The 15,898-nt window shown below is 40.9% G+C and overlaps 1 protein-coding gene and 1 non-coding gene across 10 annotated transcripts in view; one reads left to right on the top strand and one right to left on the bottom strand.

The window, feature by feature from the left end:
- Nucleotides 1-15,898, bottom strand: part of DLGAP1 (DLG associated protein 1) — an 828,057-nt gene that overhangs the window by 18,277 nt on the left and 793,882 nt on the right. For all 9 annotated transcript variants that reach the window (XM_024580349.3, XM_053912688.1, XM_053912686.1 and 6 more), the window contains one exon: nt 4,192-4,613. In XM_024580349.3, the coding sequence (XP_024436117.2) occupies nt 4,192-4,613 (422 nt within the window). The remainder of the gene's footprint in view (nt 1-4,191; nt 4,614-15,898) is intronic.
- LOC112323053 (U2 spliceosomal RNA) lies at nt 8,741-8,930 on the top strand. Its single transcript, XR_002976693.2, has one exon. It is a non-coding gene; the product is annotated as a U2 spliceosomal RNA (small nuclear RNA).

Raw genomic sequence — 15,898 nt, 5'->3', positions numbered from 1 at the left:
CCTTTCTCTCCCTCTATCCTCCTTATCTTCCCATGAAGACTTTGAAGGCTAGCTCTCACGGCAGAGACATGTCAAGCAGCCATCTTTGTCATGTACCCTGAAGACAGGCCGTCCTTGCATGGGACCCAAAGAACACATAAGGTGGCTTGACCAAGAGATAGACACAGTGTCCCTGACCCATGTATCAAAGCTACTTTTCTGGGTGTACACAGAATTTTTGGTTAAAGCTGGTTACTTTGAAATTGGCTATGCCTGTCAAACAGGATTGACCTCTTGTCTTTACCACCCTTCTTTTGAAAAAAAGAGAAAAGGTTAAATTAGAGATTTAGTAAAACAAAAACCCTGTGCAAGTCCAGGCCCAGTTATTGGAACAGAATTTGGTTGCCAAGAAGCCAGGGAGCGTTATGTAGAAAGAGCTATCGAGGACAGCACCAAGCAACACATAGAGTATCGTTTTCTTGTCAAATGTTATTCATGTTGTATCTGTTCCATCAGACACTTCTGTGTTCTGTGACCTTGGACAAGATACTGCCAGAAAGCTGTTTTGAGGGCAAATAAGACAACACCTGTCAAAGACTCTAGCCCACTGCTGGGGGTATTGTAAGGACAAGATGAATATTCTTTCGTGTGCTTATATTCTCCTTTCTTATGGGAGAGGTTTGCTCGGGCTTTCTGGTCATTCCCTCCCTTGGATTTGCCTCGTTGAAACTGGCGATTCCTAGACCTGGGCATGCGAGTTTACCTCTGCACTGTTTAGGTCTTGAATGCTAGTAGATCGGAGCTGCTCTTTGTCCCTCCCAGAGCATAAAACATAGAGAAAGCCTTCAAGTACTGGCAGGATGCAATCACATCCCAAAAGCTGAAAGGGCTTGTCTAGACCATCCAGCTGACAAACACAGCAGTCCCTTTTACTGTTTCTGTGGCAGGTGCTCCTCTCTCTCTGCCAAATCCTTGCTCTGATGAGAAGGGCTCATCACTTCACAAGGGTACGCCCCTTCCATCTTTTGGCAAAAGTAACTGCTAGTTACTTATTGAGAATTTTATAGCTCCTTAGGAAGAAATGTTTTGTTAGGTAAAATACTTTTGTAAAACAAAATTTCCAAAGTATTTACTGATCCTCTGCTATATGCTAGCAAATATGAAGATGAATGAGACAAGAATAATTTCTGTCCTCAGAGAGCTCACTTCTCAGTGGAGGAGAGAGATACACATATTATCATAAAATTGTGTTGGAAATACCTGATAGAGAAACATACAGGCAATTACAGAAAGCACTAGGGAAACACACCTAATTCAGCCTTTGCAGGAGGCATTCCGCAAAGACTTCTAGAAAGTGAAGCCCAACCTGAGACTCGAAGGAAGAACCATATATTATAAAGTAGTTGGACTTATATAAATAGATGTACTAATTTGGATCAGTTTTTTATATTTTTAAAAAGCATGTGTAAAGGGCATTTACCTCTAAACTTCATGTCAGCAGTTAGATCTAAAATTATAAAATTATTTAAAAAATAATACTTTGGACTTTTCACTATAGACCATTAGCTTTCAAACCATATCCTAGGTGTCCTAGGATTTTGGAGGAGGAGGATGGGCGTGTTTTTAGGAAGCTTGTCTGGGGGTAGTGGAAGCTAAGCAGGCAGGACTCCAGGCCCTCACCAGAAGTGCTTCACTGTTTCTCCTGTTATATTTAGGGATGTTGTGTATATATTTTAAAAGATTTTATTTATTTATTTTTAGATAGAGGGGAAGGGAGGGAGAAAGAGAGGGAGAGAAACATCAACGTGTGGTTGCCTCTTATGCGCCTCCCACTGGGGACCTGGCCAGCAGCCCAGGCATGTGCCCTGACTAGGAATCGAACTGGCAACCCTTTGGTTTGCAGGCTGACACTCAATCTACTGAGCCATACCAGCCAGGGCTGTTGAGTGTATTTTTTTAAAAATTAGAAATGGGGGTTCTAATATTAAACTATGTTTCAAACTATTCAAACTACAAAGGCAGATAACTCCCCATGAAGAAGGTTTCGTTACATATTTATCATCTAAGACTAATTTACTCAGTTGGGTCCTTTAAAGCAAAGCACCAAAAATATTCCCACCCCTAGTTATCTTGGCTCGTTCTAACAACCATGACCTTAGCACCTCTCCCCCAACCCCCTGCCCAGGCAGCAACCTCGTAAAATAAAGAGGTAGATCTGAGAAAATTACTCTGAAGAAAACATCCTCAAGAGTATGGTTTATTAATGGTGGGACACTGGCACGTTCACATACAAAGACAGGTCCTATTGAAAGCCAGCGAGGGAGGTAGAATGAATCCCAATGTAGTGGGATTCAGATTTTCAACAGATTAAAATCTAAAAGTTTGTTCTGTTCAGCAGCACTCAAAGGCCATTGCTCCTGAGACATTGATTTTTCCCTAGGAAAATCTAGTAAAGGTTGGATATGGCCACAAGGAGAAAAGACAATAAGAAGCAACTGTTAAGACTTTCTTACTGAAACCTATCCCCACCTACTGCTCCTGGTGGTGCCTCATTCACCTGTTACAAGAGCAAAAAACTAAATCTGCTTGTGGATCCACACTCAAGTGAGCCTGCGGTGGCACCAACTTTTAGGGGCAAGTGTCAAGGAGATTTATTTTTCCACTGCTAAGTTGTTTGCACTCATAATATGAAAGAAGGAAAGGAATGTTACAGAAACCCATTTATAGGTTTTTCAACCTGCTCATAAAGCTAACAAATAAGCCAGTCAGCTGGTTGGTAGGGCCCAAGCAGGGAGAAGGAGCAGAAAGAAAAAATGTGAGCAAAAAAGTGGACATATTGAGAAAATCCCACAACCTGCTGTTTCCCAGACTGTTTTCATCAAAACCTTTTTCCTTTATAGAAAATTCACTGATCCTTGACACAATGAGCTTGGTTTATTTAATAAGTCTTTGTAACATGGTTTAGATTAGGCTCTGGGTCAAGTTATTGAGAAATTACTATTACTTTTGTCAGGAATCATAATGCATGATGGTTATGTATAAAAAAAGTCTTTAGTGTGAGTGAGATACCTAGTAAAGGGACATGATGCCTTAGACTTTTTCAAAAGAGACGTTGGCAAAAATAACAATAAGTGGGGGTGTATAAGAGAAGACTGGTCAAGTGTCAAAGTTCATGATGGGTATATGGGGGTTCATTGTATTAAACTTTCTACGTGTGGGCATGTTTTTAAATTTTCATAGTAAAAAGTCAAATACTGATTTCAAAAATAGGTCTAAAAAGCCAGGCCAGCACAATACTCTTCTAGGCAGCTCCTACACAAAAACGAAGGCAGCCTACCACTCCATTTCTTTGGTTCAAAAATGTCCTTGGTTGGAAGGCCCACCACTCATTTAATAATAGTGTTTTAGAAGAAAACAAACACACAGCATTAGAATATACACTGAGTGTGAACTATATAGATTTTTAGAATTGTTGAAAATGTGCAAAATGGGCCTTAAAATTATGGTAATCTGCTAATTTTTGTTTGTTAATTTTTAATAGGAGTTGTTGCCAAAAGGCCAAGTTTAAAAATAATGATGTGCTAGGTCTCCATTATTTATTTATTCATCATATTTTATTTTATCATCTATTTTAAATTGGAATTTGTGTTAATTAATTTAGTGGCTAAAGATTCGCCTTCCCTAAAACGTAAGAAAGAAACTGCATGCACAGCAGGCTTACGAATGTACACAAGCATGGGCCTCCCACTGGCCTATAGACTACTAGCTTGTTTTAATATTGTATGTTAATGAAAGTAATAAAACGACAGGACTATAAATGCCCAGTGCACATGTATCTGTGATCCTTGGAACTAGTTGGAAGTACCGTCAGTTTCCTGAGAATCAGCACCCCTTCAGAACATCTTGGGGAAGAGGAATCATGTTAGGAACAAGAAGCCACCCCTATGCTGTGCTTGGTATTTTTCAGAGGGAAAAGATCCAGAGCTATTGAAGGAGAAACCAGCGCTCCTCTCGTTATTGTGCAGTTCAGGGGCGTCTGTCTGGACGCCGCTGGAATCACCTTGCTCACCCACACGTTCTGGTTGCGGTGGGGTTAGACTGCAGGGCTAGACCGTGTGCATCTGACAAGGAAGAAACCCCGAAGTCTAGAAACACGAGGTTAGCGCAGACCCCCGGGCTGCGTGTACAGATGTGCACAGCTGTGTTACTTACTGTCTTCAGGCAGGTTGTTTTCCCGTTCTTCTCTCTCCATCTGCTGGCACCACCCTTCCATGCGGTCTCGTTCTGCCTGGAGAAGCTTCAGAAACCAGTGGCCATCCCGGTGGCACACTGACCTTTGAACGGCCTCCATGGGGTCTTCAGTGATCGAGTCAATCCAGGGATCCGGGGGAGGCAGAATCGAGGGGTCAAAATCCGCGTCGAAGTCATCGTCAGCTGCGCAGGCGTGGTAATGGTTTCCTGAGCCCTGAATGCTGACAGTGGAGGTGCTGGCGTCCCGGGAGAACTGTCTGGCGGTTGGGCCCGGGCATGAATTGTCCTCTATAGACTCCAGAGAGTTTTCCAGGTTATCGTGGAAGTCCAGGTCAGCCTGCACTGCTGTCGTCACACTGTTGGATCGGGTGAACCTGCGGAAGCTTGGAGGAATAGAGAAAGGAGATTTAGTTCAAGGATATTTCTTAAAGCAACATCACTTTCTACTTTTCTTTGTGAGTGTGACAATAGGGAATCTCATCTTCTCAGTCTGCAGAGGTAGGCCCTTTATGCAAGCATATCAATTGTCATAGCTATTAATAAAGAGCTATGTCCAATATTTGTTCACTATTAAAGCATATTTAGAGAAATTTTAAAAGTGGAGAAACGAATATAGCTATCAAAGCCAGTACAATGTCCAATGCCCAACTTCCTCCCCAAATCTGGACAGCTTGAATCCTGAAATTCAGATAGGTGAGGGGTAAGGGAGCAACTCAATTACATATTATGACGAATAATTTGCCCAGAAGTGAGGGGAGGGGAACCAAAGCAACCTGAGCCAAGACTATAGTGAATCCTGCAAAATCACATTTTCCTGGGGCAGCTCTTACCAAATAAGACTTCCTTAAGAGCAAACCAAACAATTGCTAGGTTCCTTTTAAAATTAAGACTCCTTTTCCTAGTAAGGATTCACCTGTCTCTTGATTATATAGGTCATTGTTATTATTTGGTACAAAGCTTTTGGGGCAAAAATCAGCTCACAGTTCTAGAGTTCTCCTGTACCATCATCCCCTTCAATTTCCCTTCCTACAGTCCTTCTACCAAGGTGGTAAAAGACAACTTCAAGAAATTCAGTCTGAGCATTTTATTCGGACACCCCTGCCGTCAGCGTTTCCCAGCCAAAAGTCTCTGCATGTCTCTGGTTGACTCCTACAATGAAGGCGAAGACATACGGAGGATGGAAGCAAAGAGGAAAGAACAGAGGAACAGTGAAATATTTCTCAGACAAAGGGAAAGGGAAGGTGTGGGTGTGGAGTAATTTAAAGTACAAAATTAAAAAAAAAGGCATACGTGGCTCGTGGGGCAGTCAGGAAACAATCAATATAAACCCAGTGAAGGCAGCATCATGTGTCTGTTACCCCATTCTGTGTTTCTTTTCTTTTCTTTTTTTATATGTGTTGCTTTTAAGATCAGTGTCAGTTTACTTTTATTTATTTTTCTCTATTTTTAGAGAGAGGGGAAGGGAGGGCGAAAGAAAGAGAAATACAGATGTGAGAAACATTGATTGGTTGTCTCTCGCACACCCCCAACTGGGGACGCGGTCTGCAACCCATGGGGGCGCCCTGACTGGGAACTGAACTGGAGACCTTTCGGTTCGTAGGCCCGCAGTCACCGCTTCTTGATCTAATATTTTAATGTGACAAAATACATGTAAGATAAAATTTACTATTTTATCAATTTTTAAGTGGATGGCTCAGTAGCATAAGTACATCATTCACATTGCTGTGCAACCCTTACCATTGTCTAGCTCTAAAACTTTTTCATCCTCCCTAACTGAAACTCTATACCCATTAAAGAACTACAATCCATTGGAATCCCCCACCCCCAGCCAAGCTCTGGCAACCACCATTCTTTCTGTCTCCGATAATCTGACTACTTCAGGTCTCTCATATAAGTGAAATCACAAAGTATTTGCCCTTTTGTGACTGCCTTATTTCTTTTAGCATAATGTCTTCAAGGTTCATCCATGTTGTAGCATGTGTTAGAATTTCCTTCCTATTTTAAAGGGCGAATAATAGTCCCCCCTTGCCTGTGAGGATATGTTCCAAAATTCCCAGTGGATCCCTGAAACTGTGGATAGTATTGAAACCTGTACATGCTATGTTTTTCCCTACAATATACTGTCATAAAAGTTATGTGGATGTAGTCTCTCTCAAAATATCTTATTGTACTGTACTCACCTTTTCACTTAAAGAAAGGACTTTGCAGTGTCTCTTTGGCATGTCTGAATTGCCAGCAGCACTGATCTTGTACTTTGGGGCCAATAAGTATAAAAAGGGTTACCTGAACACAAACACTGAGATGCTGGGACGGCCAGTCTCATAGTTGAGTTCACTGCTGCATAACAGGCTCAGAGTATGCACAGTGTGAGTACAAGATAAAAGGGATGATGGAGTGGCGTGGAGCAAGATTTTATCACGCTATTCAGATGGTTCACAATTTAAAACTTAAGAATTATAGACTTACAAACAAGATGGTGGTATAGGTTAATGAGGTACTCACCTCCTTCCACAACCACAACAAAATTACAACTAAACTACCAAACAATCATCATTCAGAACTGCCTGAAATCTGGCTGAATGGAAGTCCTAAACTAGGGAATTAAAGAAGAAACCACATTGAGACTGGTAGGAAGAGAAGAGATGGAGAGCAGCCTGGTCCCACACTCACGTGTGGTGGATAAAAATTGGGAGGGATATCTTGGCTACAAAGGTCCCTCCTGAGGAGCAAAGGGTTCCAGCCCCACACCAGGTCCCCCATCACAGAGCCCAATGCCAGGAAGAGAAGTCCACAGAAAAGCCTGTGGGGATTGAGGCTGAGGGAAATCGAGAGCAGTTCCACTTAAAGGGCCCATGCATGAACCTATTTGGACTCACTCCCTCTGAGCTCCAGCACTGGGGCCTCAGCTTGAAAGCACCAGGGACATCTGAGGAGGAACTGAATTGTCCGGCACCAGGGCGAGAGCTGGGGGAGCAGCTCTGTCCCAGACAGAAGTGCTGGCAGAGGTCATTATTCCTTTCCTGAGCCATTCCCCCTACAGAGTGGACAGGCAGATATCATAGCTGAGCCTCCATCAAGCTGGCTCACAGTTTGCCCTGTACTGGTGATCCTCTGAGACCCCGTCCCACCCAACTTTTGGGCCCACCCAAGCTGTTTCCTGTGGCTTTTCCATATGAATGGCCTGTCTTGGCTTAGGCTTCAGACTTTCCTATAATCTCTCAAATAAGCAGCATTTGGTCTCAGCATGCCCTGTACTTCTTGGTAAGTGGACCCAGGCCCAACACCAGTTGTAGCTAGCCTTGGTTCATGGCTGGAACTCACCTGGACATCTCCAAGCCCAGCACAAGTAGCAGCCATCTGCAGATCACCTTATAGCTCAAGCCGGGTGGCCCGGAGCAGAACACAGCTGGCTACTGACCTTGGTCTGCACCTGCCAGGGGGTTCCAGAGCCAGAATACCCAATGGACAGCTTTAGACCATGTTGAAGCATCACCAGCCAAACACCACCACAAGCAAAACACCAAGCGGTGGACTCAGCAGGAGCCAGAGCCTTGCTGAAGTAAATCCTGCCCTGGAGGGAGGGCCCCTGAACAGCTGATCACCACAGTGGCCAGAGGTCTGCAGTTGTGGTCACAACCATTCTTTGCAGCTGATTGGTCTGGGGATAAATCCCTCCAACTGACACGCCAACAGCAAGCAAGCCTCAACTACAGGAGAAGGGTGTATGTAGCCCACGCACAGCGTGGGTGATTGAGGAGGTTGTGCTGCCGAACCTTATAGAACACCTATTACATTACGCCACTCTACCAAGACACAGAGTCAAAGCAGATCTATCTAATACAGCTCTATCTATTAGCTCTATCTAATACATAGAAACAAACACAGAGAGGCTGCCAAAACAAGGAGACAAAGAAACATGGCCCAAATGAAAGAAGAGATCAAACCTCCAGAAAAAGAGCTAAACGAAATGGAGATAAGCAATATGTCAGATGTAGAGCTCAAAACACTGGTTATAAGGATGCTCAGGGAACTTAGTGAGGACCTCAACAGCATAAAAAAGATCCAGTCAGAAATGAAAGATACATTAATTGATATAAAGAACAATTTACAGGGAAATCACAGTAGAGTGGATAAAGCCAAGAATCAAACCAATGACTTGGAACATAAGGAAGCGAAAAACAACCAATCAGAACAACAAGAAGAAAAAAGAATCCAAAAAAACCAAGGATAGTGTAAGCAGCCTCTGGGATAGTTTCAAGCGTACCAACATTTGCGTGATGGGAGTGCCAGAAGAAGAGAGAGAGCAAGAAATTAAAAAACCTATTTGAAAAAATAATGACAGAAAACTTCTAACTTGGTAAAGGAAATAGATATACAAGTCCAGGAAGTGGAGAGTCCCAAGACACATCATTATTAAAGCGTAAAAGTTTAAAGACAGAGAGAATCTTAAAAGCAGTAAGAAAAAAGCAGTTAGTTAACTACAAGGGAGCTTCCATAAGACTGTCAGCTGATGACTTCTCAGCCTTTTGCTGAGATGAAGTGCAGTAGCTATTCTTATCAGTTTACTATCCGACATGTCCTTTATCCAAGGTCAATATATTACGTGTACATCTGGGATTAGGATATGGAATAGGAGCATGCTCTGTCCATTACACACATCAGCCTGGTATTGCAGTATTTTCAGGAATGGTACACACACACAGACTGTCAGCTGCGTTTTGAACAGAAACTTTGTAGGCCAGAAGAGATTGGCAAGAAATTTTCAACCCTGGTTGGGTTGCTCAGTTAGTTAGAGCATTGTTTCAATACGCCAAGGTTGTGGGTTCAATCCCAGGTCAGGGCACATACAAGAATTAACCAGTGAATGAATAAATAAGTGGAACACGAAATTGATGTTTCTCTTTCTCTCTCTCTCTAACAACAACAACAACAACAACAAAATCAACCAATAAAAAATTTTAAAATATAAAGAAAAAAGAAATATTCAAACTGATGAAAAGCAAGGACCTACAACCAAGATTACTCTATCCAGAAAAGCTATTAGTTAGAATTGAAGGACAGATAAAGAACTCCCCAAACAAGAAAAAGCTAAAGTTCATCACTACCAGACCAGTATTACATGAAATGTTACAGGATCTTCTTTAAGAAGAGGAAGAAAAAAAAAGATATAAAATACAAACAATAAAATGGCAATAAATACATGTCTATCAACAATTAAATCTAAAAAACAAAATAAACAAGCAGAACAGAAACAGACTCATAGATACAGAAAACATTTTGACAGAAACCATATGAGAAGGAGGTTGGGGGATGGGTGACAAAGGTGAAGGGATCAACAAGTACAAATTGGTAGCTACAGAATAGATACAGGGATGCAAAGTACAGCATAGGGAATATAATAAATAATATTCGAATAACTATGTATGGTGTCAAATGGTTACAAAATTTATCAGCGTGATCACTTAATAAGTTAAATGATGTCCAAGCACTGGAGTGTACACCTGAAACTAATACAGTAATGTATGTCAACTGTAATTGGAAAATAAAATGATTTTAAAAGGCATAAAACTTATGAATTGCTTATTTCTGGAATTTTCCATTTAATGCTTTGGACATGGTTGACTGCTGGTAACTGAAACCTCTAAAAGGAAACACCAAATAACGGGGACCATTGTACGTGCATACCGTGTTTTGTTTTTCTCTCCGTGGACTCTTGGGTTGCTTCTACTCTTGGGCTATTGCGAATAGTTCTGTTATAAACATGGGTGTAGAAATATCTCTTTGAGACCATGCTTTCACTTCTTTTTGGTATACATATCCAGAAATAGAATTGCTAAATTTTATGGTAATTCTGTTTTTAATTTTGAGGTACTGTCACACTGGTCTCTAGAACAAATATACCTTTCCATATTCCCATCAACAGTGCATAGGGGTCCAATTTCTCTACTTCCTTCTCAACATTTATTTTGTGTGTTTTTTTAACAGTAGCAATTTTAATGGGTGGGAGGTGGTACGTTTTCTTGACCAGTTCAGGATTACACCATTTTAAGATTGCTTATTTGCCTGTTGATTTTCAGTTACTGCTTCATGTTCCATAGCGCCAGCCTTAAAGGACAGTGCACTAAACAACGTCCAGACAACGTTTAATAAACCAGATATGTTTCTTAGCTTTTCTGGAACATGCTTTAAAAGCCAATTAAGACTAATATGGTGGTCCACCAAAAATGAAGAATACCAGAACAAAACTGGTAAGTAGTTATTTGCAAGACGGCAGAAAGCCTGGAAGTCACCAAACAGAGAGAGACCAATCATCTCCATAAATCAAAATTTTCCCTTAGACAATAAATATGTAGTATAAAAAGTGGCTGCATTATTGATCTGTGTTAGTTATTCAGGGTGGCCAAATGATCAAATGTATTATTCATTTTATGAGACTAGAACAGACTAAACTGGCCTGTTTCACTGTTTGCTATTTTCAAGAAATTCTGTTGAATGCATTATACCTGGCCATTTTACAAGTTTTTAAACTCTCAAATGGGCCATTAAAAACATGAGAGAGTATGAGAGTTTGAAAGCAATGTTATAGATCTCTTGTACTAGCAATGGCTGTGGTAGGCCACTCTGTATTCTTGTTCATCCTCAAACTGTTCCATGACGTCTCCTGAAGCTGAGCTTTCTCTCTAGCTGCATATGCGTGGATGGCTCTCTCTGCAACAGCTGACATTCTGGTTGTTCTACTAACACAAAATCCCAACTATGAAAAAACACTAGGCTCCACTCTCCAAGATCAAGTACTGCCAGAGGCATTACATTTCCAGACTTAAAGACAGACCAGTAGTGCCTTATTGTTTTCAACTGGAGCAGACTTGCCAGAGACAGAGTCTGTTTCACATACAAAACAGGACGACCTACTTTCCTGTGCCTCTGTTTTTATCTACACAAAGCTGTACCACCAGCATTCCTGACAGAAGGCTCCTGGCTATGAATCTTGTAAAATATCCACCTTCTTAAGAAAAATTACTTGGCAGTAGATTAGTGGAAGTTTGCAGGTTAGTCACCCAGAAAGAAATAAAAGTTAAGTAAAATGAAAATGGTTTGGGATTAAAAGCGGTGCCTTTGAACTGAGGCAGCCCTGTCCAGCTGCACTATTTCTATCAATTAAGTTCCTCAAGCAAGTGCTTTCTTCCACCCAGAGCTTTCAAAGAATGTTCTGCTCTACGAAACGTTTTAAGTCTTTCATGTGCAAAGCTCCTTCTTGGTGAAGGATGTAATCAAGTTGTTTGTCGATGTTTTAAAATTTTGATAAAAACACAGAAGGAATCACTGGATTAATTTCTGTATTTTTGAAAAGAATAGATCAGTTTCTGGTTGCTGGTAAAAATCTAAAAGCTGAACCCAGTGTCTGGCTAATTTTGAACTCACAGTTTCCAGTATTGAAGTTTCTTGGGTCCTTCATGCCCTGAAGGCACAATGTGTAATAATTACAACTTCTGAAAAAAGACCGGCCAATATTCTGGCCTAAGGAGCAAAAACCATGAAACTGAAGACTGGATCAACCAGTATGGGACACAATACCTTGTCTGTTCTGAATAGCAAGAGGAAAGTCACTTGTTAGTATTCACCTCTGCCTTTGCTTTGTGTTCCTCCTATAAAACCAGTTTGTATTTCAATTAGAGGATTTTCTGTCCCCATCCCACGACTTTTCTGTAAAGCAGGTTGCAAATCAACACATGGATGGTGAATCCGAGAAGCCCGTTCTCATCTCCCCTGTCTGATGGGGCTGTCTAAACAAAATAAGTCATGAACAAAAACTAAGCACAGATGTTATCTGTAGAATACACATGCTTTGGACCTGCAAGGCATTCCACTCTGTGAGACTCAAGTCATAAAATTATCTTAATGAAACTACCTCGTCATTCTGTTACTGAATCGCCCCGCTTCTGGGGATCTCCTTTATCCCTCTCATTCACATAATGGTTGCTTTTCAGGGCCAAATCTAGTTTCTAAAGGAGAAACACTAGTCCTATGCTGTTCTTTGTAGGGGACTTCAGACATTTTCCACTAAGCCGTCTGTCAAGACTGAATATTTGTGGGATCTCAAAATGTTACTCTTCGAAAATGCAATCATCTTCGTATTTTGGCACCCTTTCACTGATGTAAAAACCCAAGGCATCTCCCTATGTAAAATAAGAGAGGTCAAAAGAAAGGTGTGGGGTCAGGAGATTGAGATCAAGAATTACCATATTTTTTGGACACACCAGACCATAAGAGCCAGGTAAGCTACATTTAGAGTATAAGACACACCTCCATTTTCCTCCCAAATTTGGGGGGGGATGCATCCTATACTCCAAAAAATACAGTAGAACTTCCTAGAAAAGAGGTTCATGCTTTCTTGTCACATAAGTTCCCAGTTAAAATAGTTCATGAAAGAACCTACGTGTAATGCAACCCTTCTGCACAAATTCTGTCGTAACAACACATTTTAAAACTATCTCAACACAAGCATCCATTGGTTATTTAAAGTCTCTTTAAGAAAAGGAAAACGGAATAGGTTTTCAACATAAAGACTCTCCTACTCCACATAATTGTAATATATTTGTCAAATAAAAAAAAGGGAAGAAACGGAAAATAACCACAGTGGACTTGTTATCCTCTCATAGCTTCAGAGAGGACCCAGCATTGTTGCCAGCCTCCTTTTGGTATCATCTGGGCAGGTGCCAGTACAGCGATGAGGTGTCACTATAAAAACCTTGGTTAGAAGTCTCAGCAGAACATCCTTGAACTGTCTGCACAGCAGGAGGAACTGCTTTCCCTCAGCAACCAGGATATTAGGTCACTCCTTACCTATTGCCCTCAGGTAACTAAAAGCCTGACAGGTCTCACTCACAATTCTTTTTTATTGTGGTCTTATTTTTGGGTCAAAAGAAGGCCATAGGTCTGTGAGTTAAATGCTCGGTTTTCTTTTTATAAATTACATTATCTTGAAAAACATGTAAAAAAAGAAAGAAGGAGAGGGAGGTGGAAAAAACAGAAAGACAGACAAAAGGAGGAAAGAGGAAGGAAGGAAGGGAGGGAGGAAAGAAAGAAGGGAGATAGAAAGAGAGAGAGGGAGAGAGAGAGAAAGAAAGGAAGAAAAAGAAAGAAAGAAAGAGAAAGAAAGGAAAGGAAAGAGTGTACGAGGCATATCAGGAATTATGCCAAGTTTCAGGCTTTTGAAATTTGAAACACAGTGAACGCCACACCTTTAAAACTCAGGTATACTGTAAGGAACTATTTGGCTAGATCATGGCGTTGTTAACTTGGCAAAGAAAAGAGGTTGTTTGCCAAATGTAAAATCAATAGTGGGTACTAGACTATGCAGGACTCCGAGTAAACTGTGAGGAGTGGGGATTGATCCAAAGCTTCTGAGTTGGCAAAGGAGGCATGTTTTTTGACTGCCAAAGGTCTTTCCAAGCCTGTGTTCCCTGGACTGGCTGTCAGAGAGTGCTGTCTCAATTTACGCTTTTTTGTTTTAATGTCCTGCTGAGTTGAAAAGGTACAAATTACTAGAAGCCCAAAGTTTATACACTTAAGTCATATGCAATCAAAGAAAAAGATCATTTGTAGTAGTTGACATTTGATAAAAGAGAAAACAATGCTACCAGCTCTCCACACACTTGTTCCACCCAGTTATAAAGCCATAAACTTGAATGTGTAAGGCAAGGACGATTTTTAAAACTCAGAATTTTATAGAAATAGAAGTAATTTAGGTGATGAAAGTATAATAATCTCATTCACTGAGGCATTTGCTTCTATAAATGGACAGCAGCACTCAGAATGGATTTCCAGTGCCTTCCTCTGACACCTGTGCCTCAATTTGTGCACTCACTGACTCGCTGAAATGGCAGGTGTCATTCTCAAGCATATTTTGATGCCAGCGTTACCCCCCACCCCACCTAACCCCAGCCCAGCATCAAGTGTCTCCTGGAGGTCTAAGTGCTATTGCATAATATACAAACGGTATACAAGGAGAGAAGGAGATGGCTTCACCCACTGGAGATTAGAAAGTCCAGAGGCTTTTATGCCAATCAGCAAAATATCCATCTGCTCCCATTTCCATCCATCAATATAAATGAAGGGATCTTGCTTTCCCTTGCATTACATGTACCTCCCAACACACACATCCTACTGCAGACATTCACTATTCCCTACTTTCGCCTATTTCACATGGAATGGTGCGGGTGAGGGAGTTGATGAAGGAAGAAAAGAAGTCACAGAATGATTTACTACCCATTTATTCTAGTTCAAGTTTTCTTCTCTAATTTCCTGGATGCTGAAGGCCAATTGTCATTATTGTACCACAACATCTCACCTAGATGATCTCTAGATAATGATCCCAGGCAGTTAAACAGTCCTTTGTAAAGATATGGATGAAAATATTAAGTATACATACACCAAAAAAAAAGACATTCTGGAGTTTGCTTTCTAGAAAATTGCTGTAAGACCACTAAAAACAGATCTCAGTTTGTTAATTTGACAATGTTAACAAATAACCAAAAAGTATATAATTTCAAAACTTCTACGTTCCCTTAACACTTTTAGTTGTGAAAATAAAAAATCATTGCTTTATAAGTTTTTCCAAAATATATCATAAATATCTAACCTTATGAAAGCTGAGTTGAGATCTAGTTCAGACACATAAGTGCAGTTCACACTTATCTCTTGTGTCTGAACTAGAGATTGTAACAGCAATACGGCAACAACAGGAGGCTGGGCTTAGGCCTCAGCTAAGAGCCCCCATCTATGCAATAATCCGATTGAAAATCGAGGAAACACTGTTGGAATGTTGGATCAGTGAACTTACACCAAAAAAGGTTCTGATGTTAATTGTATCCAATTCTCAGATCTAGAGACAGAAAGGTGAGTCTATTTTCAATTCAAATTTCTTGACTAGAACGATCCTTTTTATCCCCCTGTGACCACAATACATTTCATGACCTTCCCAGTCAGACAGTGCTAAATAACAGGACTTGCCCCTGTTCTAGGCCAGATAAAATCTATATGGATGACTTCTGCTTCGGACCAAAATGGAGTAAGAACAACTGAATTTACTCTTCGATCTGAAACAACTAAAAAAACTGGCAAAATATATGAAACAACTGCTTTTAAACCATTTGTCATCAGAAAATGAAAACTGTGGGACAGATGAAGTCTATGACCGCCCCTCATAATTGACTAGGGCAAGTTTCCAGGCCACAGCACAGGGAGCGGCCCCCCTTGTGGAGCCAGCAGTCTCCCTGACTTGATGAGATACCACTGGTAGTTTGGGGAAGGCAGTGCAGCTGCACTTGGCAAGGCAGAGTGTGGCAGAGGCAAGAACTGTACAGAGAAAACACCAGAGATCCGTGCAGGGTCCCAAAAGAGCATTCACCTACATTCCATGCATGGGGAATCTTTACTCCTCTTTGAAAGAAAAGTCTGATGAGGTACCGTGCTATATGCGGCAGAAAGACCTTTCAAAATGATGACAAAATAATGACTTTTTCAATGTCCAAAAACTGAAAGAATTCATCATGAGTAGAGATGCACTATAAGAATGGTTTTTAAAAATTTCTTCAAGTAGAAGGAAAATGATGCAAGATGGAATATGCAAGGGAATGAAGAACACTGAAAATCATAACTTTGTGGA

This window comes from Desmodus rotundus, chromosome 10 (assembly GCF_022682495.2).
Source record: "Desmodus rotundus isolate HL8 chromosome 10, HLdesRot8A.1, whole genome shotgun sequence".
NCBI lineage: Eukaryota > Metazoa > Chordata > Mammalia > Chiroptera > Phyllostomidae > Desmodus > Desmodus rotundus.
This window is presented reverse-complemented; position numbering and strand designations above follow the sequence as displayed.